This window comes from Cebus imitator, unplaced genomic scaffold (assembly GCF_001604975.1).
Source record: "Cebus imitator isolate Cc_AM_T3 unplaced genomic scaffold, Cebus_imitator-1.0 Scaffold18, whole genome shotgun sequence".
NCBI lineage: Eukaryota > Metazoa > Chordata > Mammalia > Primates > Cebidae > Cebus > Cebus imitator.
The window spans coordinates 11159626-11181489 of NW_016107333.1; the positions used below are offsets into that span (position 1 = coordinate 11159626).

At 51.7% G+C, this 21864-nt stretch overlaps 1 protein-coding gene across 1 annotated transcript in view; it reads right to left on the reverse strand.

The window, feature by feature from the left end:
* ANGPT4 (angiopoietin 4) overlaps nt 1-20928 on the reverse strand; it is a 38961-nt gene extending 18033 nt beyond the window's left edge. Inside the window, exon 1 of the mRNA XM_017515357.2 lies at nt 20541-20928. Within this exon, the coding sequence (XP_017370846.1) occupies nt 20541-20849 (309 nt within the window). The 5' untranslated portion in view covers nt 20850-20928. The remainder of the gene's footprint in view (nt 1-20540) is intronic.
* Between the last annotated feature and the right edge of the window lie 936 nt (nt 20929-21864).

Genomic DNA, 21864 nt, shown 5'->3' on the forward strand with positions numbered 1-21864 from the left:
AGAGAGAGAGAGAGAATAAACATAACTGGTAGTGTTCATTCTCCTGTATACTCCCAGTCACATCTCTCCATCCGGGGACATCCATTTGCCTTTTGGGGTCTCACTGTCGCCCAGGCTGGAGTGCAGCGATGTGATCATGGCTCGCTGCAGCCTCAAACTACTGGCTTCAAACAATCCTCCCACCTCCCAAGTAGCTGGGACTACGGGCAGGCGCCACCCTGCCCAGTTCCCCCTTCGCTCTTTAATTCATCTTCTCATAGATAGCCCTCCTTGACACTGCACTCAAGGGACACTTTTGTGTCTTCTTCTTGCTTGACATCTCAGGACCAATCACCCAGGTGGCCGCTCCCTGTTGCTGGACGACTTCCATCCTGGTTTCCTCCTAGCCCCTAACCACCCACTCTCTGACTCCGCCTTTACAGACTCCTACAGGGCAGGGACTCTCATGGCCCAGTCCTGGGTCCTTGTCTCTATGTACATTCACTCCCCAGGTCAGGGGTCCTTAATGAGGAACCGAAGGCTCCCATGAACTTGAGTGAGAAAAAAGAATCATGTCTTTTGTCCACTAATCTGCAATTAAAATTTGGCATTTCCTTCAACATGAGCTTAGGTCACAAACCACAGGCATACTAGCAGGTCCTGAGACTCATTAGAAATCCCAAATATTTTCATATCATAACACATTCTTACAGTATCTTAAAACATTGTTTTTACTCAGCCTGATTTTGGAATTATGGACATTATCACACCCACCACTGGGTAATGCTATGACTGATGACAGATTTTAGTTTTCATATTTTGCTTATGATTTCCATATTACTGAGTGTTCCTATGCTTTGATTTTATGCATTTCTGAGAAAGGATCCTTAAGCTTCACCAGGACCAGATGCCAAGGAATCTGAGGCTCCAAATGCATCAGGGCCCTGCCCCAGGTGCTGAGATGGGTCCCTGGCTTCCACATCCCATCGTGCTGATGGGGTCATCACCATTTCCCACCCAGACTTCTCCCCTTCATGTCCCCAACTCACCATCTCTGCATGGTTTCCAATGAGCATCTCAAGTCCAATGTGATTCCTCAGCTCCCACCACCCCTGTCCCTGCAACTCCCACCCCATTCTCCCGTCTTTCCCATCTCAGGAAATGGCTCTACCCAGTTCTGAGTCCTAAACCCAGACCTCAATCTTTTTTTTTTTTTTTTTTTGACAAGTCTCCCTCTGTCGCTCAGGTTGGAGTGCAGTGGCGTGATCTCGGCTCACTGCAACCTCCATATCCTGGGTTCAAGAGATTCTTCTGCCTCAGCCTTCCAAGTATCTGGAACTACAGGTGCGTGCCATCATGCCTAACTAATTTTTGTATTTCACCATATTGGCCAGGCTGGTCTCGAACTTCTGATCTCATGATCCGCCAGCCTCAGCCTCCCAAAGTGCTGGGATTACAGGCATGAGCCACCGCACCCGACCTCCAGACCTCAATCTTAACTTCTCTTTTTCTTACTGGCCACACTCAACCCTAGTAAGTACTGCCCACTATGATCCCAATGTAGATTTCAAATCTATTTATTCACCTTATTCTGGGCCAGGCTGTCCTCCTCTCCATGGGTCTGCCTCTTGTGCCTTCCTATCTCTAACCCCTCTGTCAGCTCCCAGGAGATTCTAATGTGTGGCTGGCTGGGCCCACCAGCATGGATAAGGACAAGTGCAGCTATACGGAGTTTGGTCTCAGACTTCTTCATGCATCACTGACCTCCTAGAACCTAAATTAAAAAGCAGACTTCCAGGTACTGAGCACCTGCTCCAAGTGGTCAAACAGCAAATTCATGCCTAAGGTGAGCCTTTCCCAGGCATCTTCCCCAAGATTCTCATTTGCCTGAATGTGGCCAATCTGAGGCCTGAAGTCTAGCCCAAGGTCACCATATAGCAGGCTAGGTTCTAAGACTCCTTGCTAAAGGGCTGCTTAATCACCAGCTGGTGATTCAGGGCAGCACAGGGTCCTCTAGAGTGACTGGTGCTCCTCAAGCACCTCACTGGTCCCCTACTTGTCCTGCAGTTGCAAGTGGCTGGGCAGGGCAAAGACTACCCACAGCTGGAGCCCATCACCCAATTTGCCACACCCGCCCACCAGCACGGGTCCTGGGATGGATAATCTGGGCCAGATGGGCTCAGTTAGGCTACGCTGGGCTCTGGAGACTAACCTTGGCCTGGGTGGTGGGAGCTGGGTCTGGCTCATGGCTCAGGCACCAGCTGGAAGGGCAGGGGATGGATCTCAATAGAGGAACTGACTCAACATGGGATCTACTGCTCTCTATGCCCTGCACCGACTCCAGGATTAGACCTGCCCCTTCTCCATCACTCTCAGGCTGCCGAATTCTCAGGCCTGTGATGGGGTACAAAGGCCTGACCTCTAATCACCCTTCCAGCCAGCAAAGAGGCTAAGCTTTGGTTCCTGGCCTACTGCGCCCTCCCCTTGGCCCTGGGTTTGAGTTCTGGCTCTACCACACTGTCATTGTGGGCCCTTGGAGAGTACTATGTTTCTCTGATCCTCACTTTACAGATCTGTGTCATGGGTCAGGACACCCTGCTCTTTGGTAGGGAGAGGACATTTGCAAAGGGTCCTGAAGGAAAGGAAGGAAATTTTCACAGGCAGGGGCTTGGGGAAGAGGGGTGACCCAGACAGATAACAGGTGCAGATCAATGGAAGAGCAGCCTCCGTTGCCAAGGAGATCTGTCCAAGCCTCCTTCTCTCCTGTATTATTTATATAAAATGGACATCAACTGGCCAATGGAGAAACTCCAGTCCATCCATGAAATGGATTTCACTGAGGAATCAAAAGTAAAGAGCCATTGATGTGTGCAATAACACAGATGAGCCTCAGGTGGATTATGAGTGAAAAATATGCCGGACTCCAGCGGTTCCACACTGTAGGGGTCTACTTGTATGACTCTAAAAATCAGAATCTGTGATTGCAAGGACCTGGATCCCGGGGGTTGGGGACTGATTGTTAAAGGACACAGGGGAGCTTCTGGGATATTGGCAATGTTCTATGTCATGATTATGCTGGTGGTTACATAACTGAATACGTCTGTCAAAACTCATGGAACCATATATGAAAAGGGTAGATTTTGCTGTAGGTAGTAGAGCAATAATGTAAAAAGAAAATGCCATCACCATCACCCCATTTTATTGAAGGTCATACCTCAATAAAAATCAACGCCCCAACACAAGTTTCTATAAAATGCCCCAGATATACATATGTAACATTAAACTGCAGGTAAAAATGAATGCAGAGAGAGTGAATCCCCTCAGCCTCTCCTAGTTTCATTTATTTCATTCGTGCATTCATTCAGGAATTATTTCTTGAGCACCTACTATGTGCTCATCCTGTGTTAGGTACTAGAGAATCAGAAAATGAGCAAAACTGGTAAAGTTTCTGATTCCTGGACATTTCTACTAAATATATCAGTTGCATTGAAATCTCAATGAGTGCTATGAAGAAAATAAGAGGTGGTATATGTGGGGTTGGGGGCAAGTTTAGCCAGGGGGATAGAGAAGGCCCCACCAGAGAGCGCCATCTGGGCCGAGAGGCTGAGAAGCCAGGTCTAGGGAAGTCAGGAGGGCGGGAATTCCAGGCAGAGGAAAAGGCAAGTGCAAAGGCCTTGAGATGGGAGCATGTCTCGGATCTGAGGATCAAAATGAAGATGAGTAACAATGGTATGCCCTGCATCTATCTCTCTTCCATGGAAAATGGTACATGAGGTTCCTGTTTGGAAAAAGCCTTTTGTCAACTGCAGGTAAAAAATGCAGAGAGAGTAATGCTTTGTATGGATGGGCCTGTGTGTGAATGACAGCTCTTAGCTTACTGGCTGTGTGACCTTAGGCTGGTGCTTCTACCTGTCTGAGCCTTTTTCTCTAAAATGAAGATAATCATAGCTCCTTCCACTAGGTTGTAGGGAGCATTCCTGAGATGACCCCGGTTATAATTACATAATGAACGGATGACAAATTCTGGTATGTCTGGGCCATGGTTTACTATGCAGCTGTTAAAAACAATGAGGTTGATGAATGACGCAGTGGTTCACACCTGTAATCCCAGCACTTCGGGAGGCCAAGGTGGGTGGATCGCTTAAGCCCAGGAACTGGAGACCAGCCTGGGTAACCTCAATGGGGTGATGGTGATGGCATTTTCTTTTTACATTACCTTCATTGAGCAATAAAAATTTATTGAAATTGTTTGGATTTTTAAAAGTAGAACGAGAGTGTACACAGGTATAATTAATAGAATATTTAACTGCTGGTATATGAACACCAGAAATCCTTAACTGATATCCTGGACCCCCAGGGATCTGTGACTAGAATTCAAGGAACCTGTAAACTTGTATGAAAAAAAAATGACCTTTCCCCCCGACCCCAATCTCTAACTGCAATTAGCATTTCTTGTGGTGGTGACAGCAGGGCCTGCGGCTTTGTCACTAGTAGACACCGCATATACTCTAATAATGTCTTACTGCAATGATTGCAGACATCTGCGACACACTGTGCATACTCATCTCAGCCTCAGAATGATGGAAGCTGCCCGATCCCCCACTCGGTCCTGTTATTTTGCGCATTAACACAGAAGTAACATAGGACTATATTAGAAACCTGTTTTCTGATATGTTGACATTTTCATCTCAAGGTAATTTGTTTCCTTTACAAATTATGCATTTAATTTTACATTTCAAAAAACATTTTTTTCTGAGAGAGGGTCTAGAGCTTCATCAGATGCCAAAGGACCCCAAGGCACAGGAAAGGTTAAGACCCCTGAAGACCCGTCCCACACGTTTCCTCACTGGTGTCCCCAGTAGGCTGCCAGCTGTGAGAATGCCTGCCTTTTCTTCTGGGGCCTGGAAGAGTGTTTGGATATTTGTAGGCTCTGCTGTTGACCCCAATTATAGATGGGCAAATGGAGGTTCAGGCTCAGAGTCACTTTCTCGAGGTCACCCATCAAGTTGGCAGATGCCAGATTCATCCCCAGGTCTACTGATTTGGAAGGCGGGAGGTCAGCTCTGATGGCTGTAGGAGGGTCAGGGCAGGGTTGAGCGGGTGAAGGTGGTGCTTCCCTCACCCAGGGCACAACCCAGGCTTCAGCCCAGCAGCCAGTGAGCCCAGAGGGCAGGGTGAACCCTGCTGCTGGCTTCCGCATGTTGACCCAGTTTCTGGGTCTCTGTCCAGACTTGTTCCTGAATCAGACCCAGAGCACCAGGGTTTCTGTGAATTGGGGTGTGCGTTAAGGTAGAGGAAGGTCAGGGATCCTTCCAAAACTATTCCCTATGAAATTACAGGGAGCTAAAGACCACTGGACTGGGAGTCAAGAGCCCCCTGTTTCTAATCACAGGTCTGCATCTCCCAAGTGTGATTTGGTCAAATGACTTCATCTCTCAGTAAACTACCTCCTAATTGTTCCGAGCCAACCTCTCAAAGCCGCCCTGCTCTCCTCTGACTCTCTCATATCCCACATTCAATCTGTTGTCTCTACCCTCAGGCACGGGCAGAATCTGACCACTACTGCCCAGCCTTGCCACTTCCGCCCCAGTCCCAGCCATTAACATCTCTAGTGGGGATCACAGCCTCCTTGATACCCGAGGCTTCCGTCTCGCTCCCTGGGCCCCCAGGCATGCTTCATGAGTAGCCAGTGAGGTCCTGGTCAACCTGTCAGATTATAATTCCCTCTGCTCTAAACCCTGCCGTGGCTCCCGTGTGGCTTAGAGAGGACCAGGATTCTTTGCAGATACCTTTAGCGAAGAACAAAATTCTTTGCTTTGAAAACAGGTGTAGCAGCCCCAACGAACAGAATCCAAACCAGGCTGTACTGGGGTAGTGTGGGAATTGGGATGTAGCCTGTTCTAGGTCCTAGGCTGAACCAAGGCCCCACGGCTGGGGTGGCGCACGGTGTGGAGATCTGAGCCTGGCCTGATGGTAAAAGGAAAAGGGCTTTAGCAGGGATGCCCCAGGAGTAGGGGCCCAGGCAGTGAGACATCTGGGGAGCAAATACTTAGAGAGGGGGAGACCCAAATGATGCCCTCAGGGACCACTCAGCCCCCACCTCCCCCATTTCACAGATGGGGAAACTGAGGTCCCAATCAGGAAAGTAAAGTGCCAGAGGCTGTATACAGAAGCTAATGGCCAGATCTGGTCCAGATGTATGAAAATCCGGGAGGTCAGAGCTTCCATAGCTTTGTGTGTGTGTTTCAACTTAAATGCAAATCTTCGTAATTTTAGTTTTCAAATGGGTGATATAAACACGTTGTTCAAAATTCCAAGGAACAAAAAAGAGTGAAGTGAAAAACAAATTTTCGGTCCCCGCCCCAACCTGCAGTTGTCTCCCTACCGGCCACTGAGAGGGAAGTTCCTCGGTTTCCTTCCAGAGAAACGCTATGCATACATCTGCAGTAACTGTGCTTCCACCCCACCGTCTGCCCTTCGGGCTACAAAAGCCTCCGCTTGCCATTCCACACCTGGCTTCCTTTCGCTTGACATAATGTATAGCGTGTTCCACATTCATCCGGGTAGCCTCTCCACACGGTTGCAAGCTGCTTGCAATTCCAGGCATGGGCCTGTTGTTCACGCATCTAGTCTCCTCTAGCTGGGCCTGTAGGCTATTTCCAGGCTTTTCCCATCACAAACAGGGCTGCTACAAATACCCTTGTACTTCTGTCACCTAACACCTTCACAGGTCTACATGGGGAATAAATCCTTTGAAGCAGAATTGCTGAGTGAAATCACACTTTTTGTTGGCCCTTTGTTTTTTGAGACAGTCTTGCACTGTCACCCAGGCTGGAGTGCAATGGTATAATCATGGCTCACTGCAGCCTCGAACTCCCAGGCTCAAACAATCCTCCCACCTCAGCTTCCCAAGTAGCTGGGACTATAGGCCACCAGGCCCAGCTATTTTTTTTTTTTTTTTTTTTTTAATGTGGAGACCGGGGTCTTGCTTTGTTGACTCAGGCTAGTCTCGAACTCCTGAACTCTAGTGATCCTCCCACCTTAGCCTCCCAAAACACTTATGATTTTGACTATCGTTAACAAACTGCCCTTGGCAGAGGTTGTGCCTAGTGGTTCTGCCCTTTGTTTGGAGGAGAGGCCCTAGGGTCTGCTGAGGTGGCCACAGGAGCCAGAGAGTTGCTTATTGCACCCCCTCCCAACATGCATCCACAACCCCCCAATCTCAATAGCACCAGAGCTTCTCCCACAAGCATCCTTCTGACTTCCAGGTCTCCTTGAAAATGTCACCTCCTCTGAGAAGCATTCCCTGACCACCCCCACTCTATTCCACCTGTTTATCACAGGGTCCATCCTGGCTTCTACACAGTACTTCATGCCATCTGAAATCACTTCAGTCATTTGTCATTTGTCCAATTCCCCCACCAGGAGAGCCCCAGGAGTGCAGAGGTTTGTCTGTCCTGTTTGTGGTCACATCCTCTGTGCCTAGAATAGGGCCAGGAACATGAGAGCGGCTCGATAAATATTTGTTGAAAGAATAGATGGGTCAGTTTTGAGCCCAGGCCCAGCTACTGTTAGAACTTGTGAGAGACAAAGGCAGTAGAAACCACAGAGGCCAGAGAGCAGAGAGCCAACTGGTGCCAGGGCAGAACGAAAGGGCAGAAACACCAGCACAGAGACAGGAGGGGCAGGCAGGAGGGTTTCCCTGACTGAGGGAGCAGAAGGAGGAGTGGAGGGGGAGTAGAGGGAGGCACGTGGCAAGTGAGGGGGTCAGCTTGGGGTATCTGTAGGAGGAATGTTCTAGAAATGAACACGACGTAGTCTTGGTGCTCATTTACTGGCTCCCAACAACTTGTTCAGATGTGCTAAGACTTGTGCCTGGTGCTGGGGAGAGAGGAGCAACCAGAACAGGCCAGGCTCTGCACTGCTGCCCGGGTCTCCCAAGGAAGATCTCTAAAGAGCTACTGTGTCCTTGGTTCTTCCATTGTCCCCGTTTTATGGACGAGGAAAGGAAGGCACAAGATGAGCCTCTTGCCTAAGTGGCAGACTGGATTTAGATACAGGCCTTTGGGCTCCAAAGACCACAGCCTTAGCCATTCAGTGGGGTGCTTGTGGCAGCCAGCCTTCAGGATGACCCCAGGGATCCTGGTGCTCATGCCCTTGTATAGTCCCCTCTCTCAACGAGTCAGGACTGGCTGGCATGACTACTTAGATATTGTAGAAATGGTGGAGTTGCAATGGCCAAACCATTGCATTTCATCTTCTGTCTTGCCCTCTCTTGGACCACATGCTCTAGGGGGAATAGCCTACCATGCCCTGAGGACCCTTAAGCAGCCCTGCCATCTGGAGGGGAACTGAGGCCTCCTACTCACAGCCAGCACCAGCCCACCAGCCACATGTGGCTGAGCCCCAGCCCTGGCCAAGCCTTCAGATAAGTGCAGCCCTGGCTGATAGCGGAGTGCAACCACATGAAAAACACTCCAAGTCAGAACTACCTTGTTAAGTTGCTTCAGGATCCCTAACCCTCAGAAACTGTGAAACGTAATAATAATAATAATAAACGTTCATTGTTATTTTGAGCTGCTAAATATTTTAGGGTAATTTAATCAGTGGATGAGAAGTACAGGGACATGGATTTCAACTTGGTGTAATAATCACAGCCAACATTAGACAGAAACTACTGTGTGCTGTGCACATGTACCGAGACGCGTACGTTGATGTACGCGTATGCGTAACAAACACATGTAGGTATATATGCACACGCGCACACAGCTAAATCAGCTTAGACTTTAAACTTTACAACAACCTTTTGAGGTAAGTTTTATTAGCCTCTTTGAGGAAACAACATTGGCTAGGTGATCCACTGATCTCTACTCATGCACCGTGCGTCTGGTGATGAGGCCAGGTCAACTGAAGAGCAATTGTATTGAGGGACATGTGCTGCCAGTAGCTCTTCATTTCAACTTGCAAGTTCTCTGTCCTCCTTTTTGAGTTTAAACTTTTGTCAAAATTACATCTATATAATAGTTTGAAGGCTCAAGTAAGACTAGATGCCATGTCATCCAGAGCAATGCCCAGTAGAGAACTAATATACACAGTAGAGAACTAATATACTGCTTTTCCAGAGCTCATAGAGGTTTAATCCTCTTGCTTCTAGTTCCAGAGCTCTTCTCTGCCATCTCCAGGCCTCAGTTTCCTCATTTTGATAATGGGCTGACTTGTGACTTGTGAGGAGGGTTGGCCCCTCGTCCTCTGCCTTGCTTCCACCCCTGGGGCCTACACCAGGCCCTCACCCTGTGGCTCGATGCAGACTGAGGTGGTTTGTCTTGTCCTCTCTGAGGAGCTGGGCCCAAGCCTTCCTCATTGTTTTCCTGTCTGCAAGATATTCTATTGCTTTTCTTCTGGGTCAGGGCTCTGAGCAAGCAGAGCCAGTGGGCAGGGAGCCAGGGGTAGAGACAGTCGGGGACCAGTGGGCTCTCATGGAGGGATGAGCTTCTCAGCCCTAGCTCAACTCTCAATTCTTTGGCACAGGCCCGGCGTCTCCAAACATCCACTGTGGTCTGGGCCTGGAGCACTGCACTGAGAGTCAGCAAACTTGCTCAATAGCTTTGCCATTTCCTTTCTGTGCCAGCGACAAGCTTCTCCAAACCTCAGTGGCCTCACTGTTTCCTCCTTGCAGAGGGCCTGGACAGAATAAGGAAATGGCCACTGGGATCTGTGCTCTGCGGGGGCTGGGTTGGGATTCTTGTCTGTTTTGTTCATGAGGCCTAGTGCAGTGCCTGGCACACAGTAGAGCTTACCGTATTTGTGGAATATTTGAAACTTCTCTGCCTCCCGAGCCTCACCTCTCACAGGGTGGCAGGTCCAGTGTCCATCCCAGGTAAAAGGCCATAAGGAGAAGATGAGGAATGTGGGGGAGGGGCTGCAGAGGGAGGGGGAGCAAGGCCTGCTTCTGCCATCTGGACTTGGGAGGGGCTGCCAGAATCCCTGCCTCCTCAGGCTCAGCTATGCCTTTGGTGGCCAGGCTACCGTGGCCCGAGGACCCTTGAGCAGCCCTAGGGGAGAACCCATCTGGAGGGGCCTCATTGGCTTCCTTGATTTCTCAATCTTGATCTTGGGAGGGGTTTGCGATCGCTCACCTCCCTGACACTTGAATGTTACAGAATAGGGTGATGTGTCCATTTTGCTAGGCAACATGCCTACTGAATACTTATGATGTATGTGCTCAGTACTGTTCTAACCACTGTATTGAGTCCTGTAGCCACTCTGCAAGGTAGGACCTGTTATCAATCCATTTTACAGATGAGACACAGAGAGATTAAACAACTTGTCCAAGGACAGGTAGCTCTTCACAGGTGTGAAGAGGCTGTGCTTCTGCAAGGCACTTGGCTAGAGTGATCATGTGACAGCACTGCTGCCCATCCCCAGCCTCAGCTCTACCTTCAGAAAACAGAGCAAAGCATGTTCTAAATAGAGGGAGGCTTTGCTGCGGTATCTCTCCATGTGGCATCAGGCCTTTCTGCCTGTACAATTCTAGCGTGTACCTCTTCTCTTACTGAATCCCAGCAGCCCGGGTAAAAGGGTAATTGCCCCCCACATGAATGAGTAAACTGAGGCCCAGAAAGGCCAAGCATTACCCACAGCTGGTAAAGGAAGATTTTAACTTAATGGCTGAGTTCTTTCTATGTGCCTGTCTTGCCTCCTTGGTGACTGAGGCTGATCCTGTAGATGGGGTGACAGGGATAAGATTAGGGTCAGACCAGGATGGGAGAAGGAGGCCCAGAGCTCCACAGCCTATCACAGAATGATCTTCAGTGAGGACAGGACAGAAAAGTGGCCACATCAGTTCCCAGTCTCCACGGTCCTCAAGAACAGGGTCAGGATCAGGGACATCTGATCTGGCTCCTGGTGAGCACTCCAGCCTCATCTTGGCCATGCTCTCCTGGCTCTGCACTGCAGACAGACTGAGTGCCTTTTGCTTTTGGCTCCATTCTACCCCAGGGCCTTTGCACTTGCTGTCCCCTGTGCCTGGAATGCTTTTGCTTCCTTTCCTCGCCTAGGGCCAACCCAGCCTTTTGATCTCAGCTCTGTCCTTCTTCCTAGTACCTTCCCTCCCTCAAGGTCAGGCACCCATTCTCCACCCCTAGTATCCCTCAGTCCCTCCTACACAGCACATACCATGGTTGATCATTGCACATGGGAAATCACTAGGTTGGTTACCCCACTGCTCCAGGGGCAAGGGGGAAGGATGGTCTTCCTTGCTCACTACTAAATCCTCGTCACTTGCATAGTGCCTAGCACATTGTAAGCTCTCAATAAACACTGGTGGAAGGGACACTTAAGTGAATGCAGGAATGAATACTCTTACCTGGCAAATTATGTTCAGAGCTGTGCCCAGACATTTGAGTGTGTGTGTGTGGGAAGGGGCAGGAGTCTGGGGATGCACATTTGCACATAGTCCCAGAACCAAAAGGACACATGGATTTTTCAAGACATTTATGACATGCTATGTATCTTCTTGCCTCTGGAGAGGGGAAACAGGTGTCTCAGCTGGGTGTCAGGAATCCTGGATTCTGGCCCAACCCTTGCCACTGACCCTTGGGTGAATGTGATTGAGTCACTCCCTTACCCAGGCTTACTGTTCCCATCTGTAAATGCGGGGCACAGAGAGGTGGTTTGTAGCGGTTAAGAGTGTGGGGTCTGGGCTGGGCGCGGTGGCTCACGCCTGTAATCCCATTACTTTGGGAGGCCGAGACAGGCAGATCATGAGGTCAGGAGATTGAGACCATCCTGGCCAACATGGTGAAACCCCATCTCTACTACAAATACAACAACAAAAAAATTAGCTGCGTGTGGTGGCGTGCACCTGTGCTCCCAACTACTCGGGAGGCTGAGGCAGGAGAATCACTTGAACCCAGGAGGCAGAGGTTGGCAGTGATCCAAGATTGCGCCACTGCACTTCAGCCTGGCAACAAAGCAAGGCTCCATCTCAACAAACAAACAAACAAACCCCAAAGAATGTGGAGTCTGGAGCCAGCCTGCCTGGGTAGAAACTCACATCCCTTACTTCTTAGCTGTGTAAAGTCCCTGGGCCTCTGTTTCCCCCACAATAAATGGGGATCATAACAGTCCCCATCTTATAGGATATCATGAGGTTTGTGAGTCAATGTTATAAGACACATATAAAGTGCCTGGCACAGAGACAGTCCCAAATGTGAATTAGCCACAGCAGAGCACTCACCCCAGAAGAGAGAGGAAACAATAGCAGCATCTCCTGCTTCTCTGCCTGCTGCGGCAGTGCCAGGCACGTCCTGAGTAGCCATCTGAGCCTCACAGCAAACCCAGGCATGTGTGTGTTATCGCCTTCATTTTATAGATGGAAAAGCTGAAGCTCAGGTCTTTCTCATGTTTGCATAGCCAAAAATCTCACAGATGTAAAGTTGAGGGAACAAAAGCAAGTTATAGTAAGATACAGACGGTATGACCTCATCTATATAGGCAACAAACATTATGCCTTCCTTAGGGAGGGCAGGCATGGAGTAAGGGGCTATTAGCATCCAGTTTCAGCAGAACTGTTTCTGCCGGGAGAAGGAGGCAGGAGAGGGAACAGAGGCTTAATGGCATTGGTAAGATTTTACTTCTTCAGGTGAGTTGTGGGAACAAGAAATTTTATCTGGTTTGTCTCTCTACCTTTTGGTACATTTAAAACATTTCAGTAAAATTTAAAAATGCATAAAACGAGCAAGGGTCTGCATTAGGAGATGATGCGGGTGTTGAGATGATAAGCAATTTGTTTTCTTCTGCATCTTCATGCATTTCCATATTTCCTGATTTTTGCAAGCTGGGAGTCAGTAAAAGCGGAGAAAAGCACCCAGGCTGTTCATAAAACGTCCAGCTGGGACTGGAACTGGGGTCTGCAGGCCTCTGGAGAGAGAGGTCCAAGCTGCCCCATTGGCTCTCCTGCTCAGCTCTGCCCCAGTGGCTCATTTGCAGCCTCTGCAGCGCTTTCTTAATGGGAGTTCCCCTCAGTGATTTGGAGATGGTCTTTCTTCAGGCCTGCTTGGTGTCCACACTGTGTGCCACTGGTGGGTGACTAATGAGTGTTGGACTAGGGTCAGGAGGAATGGTCCACAAGGTCCCCTCTGATGAACTAAGGTTCTGTTCCCTTGTCCAAGGGGAGGTGGCCTTGTTTCAGCTTCAAGGATCTTTAGTCATCTCCTTACCCAGAGACCCCACCAGATATTTGCAGAGTTTGCCTGATTTTGCTCTCACCTAAGGTACTTGTTATCATAATTCCCATTTTGCAGATGAGGAAACTGAGGCCCAGGGAGGAGAAAAAGGCTCTTACACAAGACAGAAGTAGAGAAGCTGGAACTGGACTCCAGTGCTACCTGACTCTGAGTGGAGTCTGAATGTTTACTGAGCACTTACTCTCTACCAGGCCCTGGACTGAGCCCCCCATGTGCATTCACTCATTTAATCTTCTCAGTAACCTGAGAAGCAGCTTCTCTTAGTGTCCTTACTTCACAAATGAGGAAACTGAGGCACAGAGTGGCAAAGCAATGGTCTGAGAAGGCACAGCCGGCAAGCAGTGGAGCTGAGATTCCAACAGAGTCAACCGGGGCTCAGCGCCTACACTCGGATTCTGTGGGATTTACGCCCAGGCCCTGGGCCAAGAAAGGGATACGCAATGGTGAGGGACACCCAGACTGAGCTTCTGGAGCCTCTTAGCTTTTCAGAGCAGCCACAGCTGCCTAAGGCCCTCCCTGAATCTTCCCTGGCAGAAAAGCCCTAGGGAAGCTCTCCTTGGGCTAAGGGATCCTGAGGGAAGAAAAATCTAGCAGCTACACGTCTCCCTTTTGGGGACCAGGGTCCTCTGTATTTTCCAGGTCCCAGCTAATGCCCAGGCCCCCTCGCACCATGGACATGGCTTGTCTGTTGGGGAGGAAACCGCCTAAGTGGTGAGCGCATAGCTTCTGGCATCAGGTGGCTGGATCTGACTTCGCCCTTCTTGGCTGTATGACCTTTCGCAAGTCACCTAACTCTTGGTGCCTCAGTTTCCTCATCTGTTAGTGGACGAGCAATCTTACTTTACTGGGTCATTGTGAGAATTAACTGCAGTAACACAAAGCACCTAGGGCAGTGTGTGGTCATGCTGGGAGGCAGCGAGTATTTTGAGCTCCCCTTTACAGAGGAGCCAGTTGGTATCTGTGGCTTCCCCGGGCTCCCGTAGCTGGTCAGTGGTACCCCTGGGATGTGACCTTCTGACCCCAGCTTGGTCCTCCCCAGACCGCACAGCCGACTCTCAGGGTTCATTCCAGGCATTTCAGAGCTGGCTCTGAAGTTATGCAAACAGACTGCGGCCAGAGTCTGACTGGAGGTGCAGGCTTAGGGGGCAGACCTGGGGCCGGTTTTCTGACATTTCCTGCCCAAGAAGAAGGGGAAGAAGGTCTGTGTACATCCCAGCCTGGCTGCGCTCTAAGGCTGGAGAGGAGAGAACTAGAAACGTGTGGCCCTGTCCTCTGCGGCCCTGCCCTCTGTGGGATGACTGGCCAAGCCAGTTGAACAAATAAACCCGTCCCTCTGGGGGAAGTCGCCAGGGGGGCTGCCGCTGCTGTTGCCCACCCTGCACCCTCACCTCACCCAGGGCATGAGCTAGCTGGTCATCCCCAGGCCGAGGGCATCTGTGCCAGCTGTTTCTAGGCCCCCTTCTTGGAAAAATGATCCCATTCTTCTAAGAAGCAGATGCTGTTTCCCCACCCCATCCCCCAGTCCCAAACTGCTTAGGAAGGAGCCAGTGGTGAGGTTAGGAAATCAAACCCCAAGAGGTTTTGTTCGGCACCGAGACTCATTTCTTGTTTGGATAACTGAAGGCTGAAAATGCCAAGAATTTGTGGGCAGCCTGGGAAGGCTGGGGCAGATCGGACCCTGGTTCCCAAACCAGGTCAGTTTGGGAGGGTCTCAGGCTGGGCCAGGACCCCACACTGGGCTCTTTCTTGGTGCTCTCTTGACCCATGCCCAGCCAGCCGGGGTGCCACAACTGCCGGCCCAAAGGGCTGAGTTATTCTGAGGTTTGACATCAGAGACCTGGAGCAAACAGCAGAGGCTGGGGCAGTGCCAGGTTGGGAGGCCCTTGCCCCGCCTCTGACCCTTCTCTGCTTGGCTTTGGATGCAGAGGAGGAAGAGAAAGAGGCCCCAGCTGAGCAGCCAGCTGCAGGGTGGGCATCGGTCATCTGGCAGATGTGTCCTGGGTCTTCAGTGTGGACACCCAGGGAGGTAGAGGTGGGCGAGATGGCCTTGGGGCTAGAAAAGGAGGAGCTGAGGAAGATACAGGGAAAGATGCAGGGAGACACTTTGAGAGCCAACCAGGAGAGAGAGTCAGCGAGACAGAGATGCCCGCAGAGTTAGCAACAGTGAGTCAGGCCACCGCGAGCGCCCCACGAGAGATCCACAGAGGCAGAGAGACGCAGAAATAGAGAGACGGGCTGACCACGGTGGCTCGCGCCTGCTGTCCCAGCTACTCGGGAGACTGAGGCAGGATGATCTCTTGAACTCAGGAGTTCAAGGCTGCAGTGAGCTGTGATTGCGCCATTGCACCCCAGCATGGTTGAGAGAGCCAGACCTTGTCTCTAAAAGAGAGACAGAAAGAGACAGAAATAGATAGGGAGATAGAGAGAGAGGGCTGCCACGGACCCCAGGCCAGCAGCTGCTGACGGCTCCCTAAAGGCAAGAAGGTAGTTTTCACCCACATTTCCAGGTGGAGTCAGCCCTGTCCCGGGAGCTCAGAGACTGGGGGAAGTTGTGCTGCCCTCAGGTGGTGGGGGTGGGCCAGGGAGCCTGGGGCTTGTGTCTGGCCCTGGTTTTCCTCACTCTCCTCATCTGTAGAATAGATCATTCTGTGGGGACATGAGGAGAAGGCAGAGGATGGCACTTCTTGGCTGGGACACCTGGGACAACTGGGGGAATGGCAGTCACACATGGGAGCCCTTATTGAGCATCTGCTGTGTGCAGAGGCTTTCCCTGGTCGGCTTCTCTTGACCCCACATGGAAGGTCAGGAGAAGGTGCTTGTCATTTTACTCCCAGCCTTCGGATGAGGCACTGAGAGGGAAAGGCCAGCACTGGGTCTTAGAGCAAGAGCATGGTGGACAGAGGAGGTCATGTGACTAGCCACTGAGCTGCCTGGCCCAGCTAGAGATGCCTGCACTCCAGCTGGCTCTGTCCCCCAACCTCCTCAATATTCCTGGCTGCAGCTTTTCATCCAGATGAGGTGGGTGGAGCAGGGTCCAGAGCTGATGCGCAGCACACCGGAGCTGCCTTCAGATGGGGGTCACTGGGGGAGGGGCTTTCTAGGAGGGAGGACAAGAAGAGTAGGAGAGGCAGAAGGAGAAGGAGAGCAGGGAGAAGAGAGGGAGATGGGGGTGCAGGGGAGGAGGAGAGCGTGGAATGGGAGAGAGGGAGAAGGGGCAAGGCCGGGGCTCTCCCCATGTCCTCTGAGCACTGGCAGTAGGACACAGCAAGCCAAATGCTGGGAAAAGAGAGTGGGTATCTGGGGACTTGGAAACTCTGCAGCGGAAGGGAGCATCGAGGACGCCCCATCTCTAGATCCTGCTTCCCTTGCCTCCTCAACACCTTCCAGAGTCAGGAAAAAGAACCTGCAGTTTGGAGTGAGAATCTCGATTGGCTTTCAGTGCCACAGGGCTCTGACAAGTCATTTTCCCTCTCTGGCCTGTTTCTTCACCTGTATATGGAGGAACAGGAGGGGAGCTGGGGGCACAGGCTGAGCAGATGATGGCCTCCGGGATTTGCCTCCCCTGTGCCTGTCTAGATGAACAGAATTTTGAGGAGAGCTTGTTCAGCCCTAATGAAAATGGTGATGATGAAGACAATATGCCATTAGATAAGAGTATTTTCAAACTCATTTAAAAAAATCTTTTCTGGGATATTAGAGAAAAAGCCAAAAAAGAAAAAAAAAAGAGCTTTGGGCTTCAGAAGATCTGAGATATGCCTGGACCAAGAGAAGACCCAGAGGGAGGTCACAGCCACAGCCACAGCCACAGAAGGTAGCGAGTGTCCCCCCGGGGGCCCAGGAGTGTCAGAGAGGAGAGACAGACATCGTTGTTTACCTGAACCAAGGGTCACATGTCTCAACTGGAATGAAGAAGGACCCAAGAATTGCAGGACCCATGTCTCTATTTGCAGGGAGAACCCACAATGGAAAGAGCCAACAAACACTTGGCACCAGGCCAAGGACTTCCTGGGCATCATCTTGTTAAATCCTCAGAGGTAGGTAGTATTTTCACCTTGTTTTGTAGGCAAGAAAACCAGGGCTCAGAGACATGAAGCAATCTGCTCCAGGTCACACAGCAAGGGGCAGAAATGAGGCTGGAATCCCAGCAGCTGGGCTCCAGGGTCAGGGCTCTCACCTTTCAGGCCATGCTGCTGCCCAAGGAGGGGACAGACCCAGGGAAATCAGGTCTGTCTAGGCTGATAGGTCTGATCTTGTGACAGGCCCCATAGGCATCAGGCCACCTGGCAGTGACTTGAATGCCGAGGGGAAGAAGGAGTGCTCAACCCGAGGGGCTCCTGACCCAGGAGATGGCACAGCAAACACCAGAGACCGTGTAGTCTGGAGGAGCCCTTGAGAACATCAGCATGGACAGTTAACATTCCCAGCTCCAAGGATACCTGCAACCCGTGTACTGGCTTGACGAAGCCCGAGCTTCTCCCAGCCGGTGGTGCAGGGGCTTAAAATAGGGATTATACCAAATTGAAGAAAAGCCCATCTCACTGCTCAGGTGGGCTCTCCTGTGTCTTGGTGAAGTGGGAGGCCAGGCAACAGGCTGGGAATGCTGTGTGGGCATTTTTCTTCCCCGTCATCCCTGACATATTGTCATTTTCACCACTTCGCAGACAGGAAGACTGAAACCCGCTCACCCGTAGCCATGTGGTAAGGAAGAACCTGCAGCCAGGTCAGCTGAACCCCATATCAGTGATCTTAGGCCCCACGGCACTCTACGGTGACCTGAACGACCCCAGCTCAGGATTTTCCAGCTAGGTGAATGGATGCCTGGAGAGGACATTCCACCCCAGGCTGCGGAGTCGGACCAGGTGACCTTCTGATCCTACAAACCATCAGTTCAAGCCATCAACTCTCAGCCAATGTTTCCCTAGCATCTGACACCCAGGGGGATTCAAAGATGGATGAGAGAGTGGGAGGTGACATATAGTAGGTGCTCAGTAAATGTCTGTAGTCTGTAGCATAAGTGAATGCATGAATGCATAAATGTTCTTCCAGTCTCACAGGTTTTGGGCTCAGGATCCCAGCAATGCCAATTTTGTGTCATTGTGGAGCAGGATGGAGACCTGGGACCTGAGTGAGAGTGAGACTTGGTGTAGGAGGCCAATTGGGAGGTGATGGCAGCGTCCATGGGAAAGATGACGAGGCCTAGGCCAGAAAGAAGGACCATGAGAGGAGCCTACGCAGCAGGATGGGCGGGGCCAGCTGCCTGGGGATAGTGGGAGCCACAGGAAGTCCTCAGGGCACAGGCAGTCTGTGGCTGGTGGTGTCATCCCCTACACAGAGAGGCAGGCAGGAGGAGGGTGTCAGAGGAGAGCAGGGAGTCGTCTCAGATAGCTTTGGAGTTGAGACACCACGAAGCCTCAGGGGGATGTTGGGGGAGGCCAGGGTCATGGGTTTTGGGCTCAGGATCCTATCAATGCCAATTTTGTGTCATCATCATGGAGCAGGATGGGGACCTGGGACCAGAGAGATTAGGAGAATATTTGTGCATTCATGCATTCACTCATGCTACAGACATTTACTGAGCACCTACTATGTATCAGGCACTATTCTGGGCCCTGGGAACCCAGGAGTGAGCAAAATAGACATGGTGCCTGCCGTCTGGGAGCTCACAGACCAAAGAAATGTTTTTAAGAACATCAGGTAGGGATAAATGTAAAGAAAAAAACAACATAGTCGATGGAAGGGACAAAGGGTGGAAGAAGGAGGATGGCTCTTTTATACGGGGTGGGCAGGGCCTCTGACGAGGTGACATTGGCATGGATAGGAGGGTGGGGTAAGCCACCTAGGGGTCTGGGAGAGGGTACTCTGGGGAGTAAGGGTTCTTGCTTTTATTCAGATGCCATGGTAACCCTGGGAGGAGGGAGAGGATGTAACTTAGGTTTTGATGGGGATCCTTTGGTCTGCTGCATGGAGAATATGGGGTGGGGCCTGAGTGTTAGCAGGAAGCCAGGGTGGCAGCCATGACAGCCATCCAGCCAGGAGCCAGAGGTGGTTGTCAAGCTTGTCTGCTGTTCAATACACTCTAGAACCCAGGAACGGTTCGCATCCTTCTTTCCCCAGCCACCACCCAGACTATCTCCTGGGTCCCTCTCCCTTTCCTCGGTAGCTCTCACTTAGGGGCTCTAAAGAGTCCCATCTCAGACCCCCCAGGATGTCTCTTGTGCCCTCATGCCCTGCCAGGGCCAAGCCTGCCTTGCGTACCTCTGTACTCAGTGCTTCCCCAAGAGTACACAGTAGGTGCTCACACTGTTTGCTGAAAGATGGAAGAATGACAGGGCATTCTATAGCAGCCCAGGTCTTGGGCCAAAACCGCAGTGGTGCCCTTGGCTCCTTGCTTCCTCCCACTCCACATCAATTCACCAGCAGAGCTGATGGGCAGCACCTCCAGAACCCCCCAGAATCGGACTGGCCACACCCCCTCCCAGCTGGTTCTGCTCCAGGCGTCCAGTACCTCACGCCTGGTGGCTGCTGCGGCCGCCTCTTTGAGCTTTTTGCGTCTACCCTGCCTCCTATAGTCTATGCTGTTCAAATCAAATCAGGGGTGTCAGTCCCTGCTCAAAAGCCTGCAGTGGCTCCCATGACACTCAGAGCAAACGACGAAGTCCTTCCAGCAGCCCCCACAGCTGCATGGCCTGCCGCGCCCTCACCTCTCCCTCGCCCTTGCTCCCTCCCCTCTGCTCCAGCCACACCAGCCGTTGCTGGCCGTTCTCCAGGCGCACACCACTGGGGATGCATTCCCCCCTCACAGGCAATACATGTGCTGCTCCCTTTGCGGAATGTTCCCTCGAATACCCGCACGGCCCACTCTATCACTTCCCTTGTCCTCTGGGTTCAAAGGTCACCCCCTCTGAGATGTCCTCTCTAATGATCTGACCTCAAGCAGACACCCAAGGCCAACCCTTGCCTTCTTCTTCATTTTGCTTCACCATCTAACATAGTAGATGATCTCGTTCCCCCACTTCCACAGGGAGACATACTATACTGTTGTATCACCAGCACCCAGGATGGCTTGGCCCATGGTCAGCGCTGAATGGACTTCTGTTGGATGAATGAAGGGATGGCAGTGAAAGAGCCAGGTTGCCAGCTGACACTGCCCTCGGGCCCATCCCTGCCCTTCTCTGGGCCTCAGAGCCCAATCTGTGCAACTCAGAGCCAGCCCTCTGTGCCCAGGGAAGGCCTCTGGGATGGATGCTCCGCCTGCTGATTGTGACAGGCCCCACAGCCGCCCTCTGCCCCCTGCAAGGCCCCCACGCCCTGTACCTTCTCCAGCCACTGCGTGTTGTTCTGCAGCGCCTGCTCCAGCCGTTTCACCTGTTGGGCGGGTAACTTCCCTGGGTGCAGTGAGGTAGCCAGGGGGTCCCTCTGGAAGCTGCTGGAGTCCCCAGAGGGCTCAGGTGCTGGAGGGCAGGGCTCGGACTTGGGCAGCAAGAAGGTGTAGCGACAGTGGCCGTGCTGGACTACAAGTGTCTCATGGTCGCTATCCGTCTCCTGCCTTATCTGTTGAGCCACAGACACGGTGGCAACCATGAGGAGGAGGCCACCCCGCAGCATGTCGAGCTGGAAGAGCATCTGGAGATGTGGCAATGGCAAGGGGTATTGGGTCAGAGTCCCAGGGGCTGGGGCTGGGCCTGGGATGTCCTGCTGCTGTCAACGGTGGTCAGAATTGCCTGCAGCTGCAGCTGCAAGCCCCTATCTGGCAGAGCTCTGTCCAGGCAGCTATTTATACTTGCTCTGAATACCACAGCTGCTCTGCTTCCTCTCGGCCACCTCCCGCCTCCCCTATCCGACACACCCTCTCATCTCTATTCTTCACCCCTTTCCTTCCTCCTTCCTCAGTCTTGACTGCACGTTGCCCTGTTGCCCTTACCCTAACTGTGTACCAACCTTGCTCTGAGCCTTTTGATTATCCAGTCAGCCCTGGCTTCCCCGCTGGAGGGGAGGGAAGAAAACAGCACACAGACATGTGCACACACTCAGGAGCACAGATATGTGCACACACTCGCACACACACACGTGTACACATTCATGTAGACACAAACACCGAGCCCCAGTGCTGCCCGCTTTGGAAAACTAAATGCAACTTAACTCCCCCTTTCTCTCTCTCTCTCTCTTTCCCTCCACCCCCATCCCCTGCCCCCCAAGGCTAAGATCTCAAGTTTCAGCCCTGCTGCCACCCACTTCTCCCACCCCCCCCACCTTCCTCCCTCTGGTTCCATGCTAGCGCTTAGAGTACAAGTGACTCCCAGAGAGAGCAGAGGGAGGAGAGGACGCAGAAGGGTGAGGCTGGGGAGGGCCCAGCAAGTCCACTTTGCTTCTAGAGGCACAGAAAATCCTTCCAAGGTGGGGCACGTGAGCACCCCAGCTGGGAGTTGGTTTCTGTCCTCTCTTCTCCCTTAGGGACAGGGGAAAGTGGTATCGTATACCCCAGGATGGCCCTGGCTTGGTTGCTTGTGAGAGTAATGAGAAGTTGTCATGTCATGGGGCAGATGATCCTGGGGCTGCTGGAGTGGGGAGAGAAGGGTGGAGTGCCCGGAAGCTAACCCTGAGTCCCGCTCCCCAACAGCTGGCCATGAGACCTAGGGTG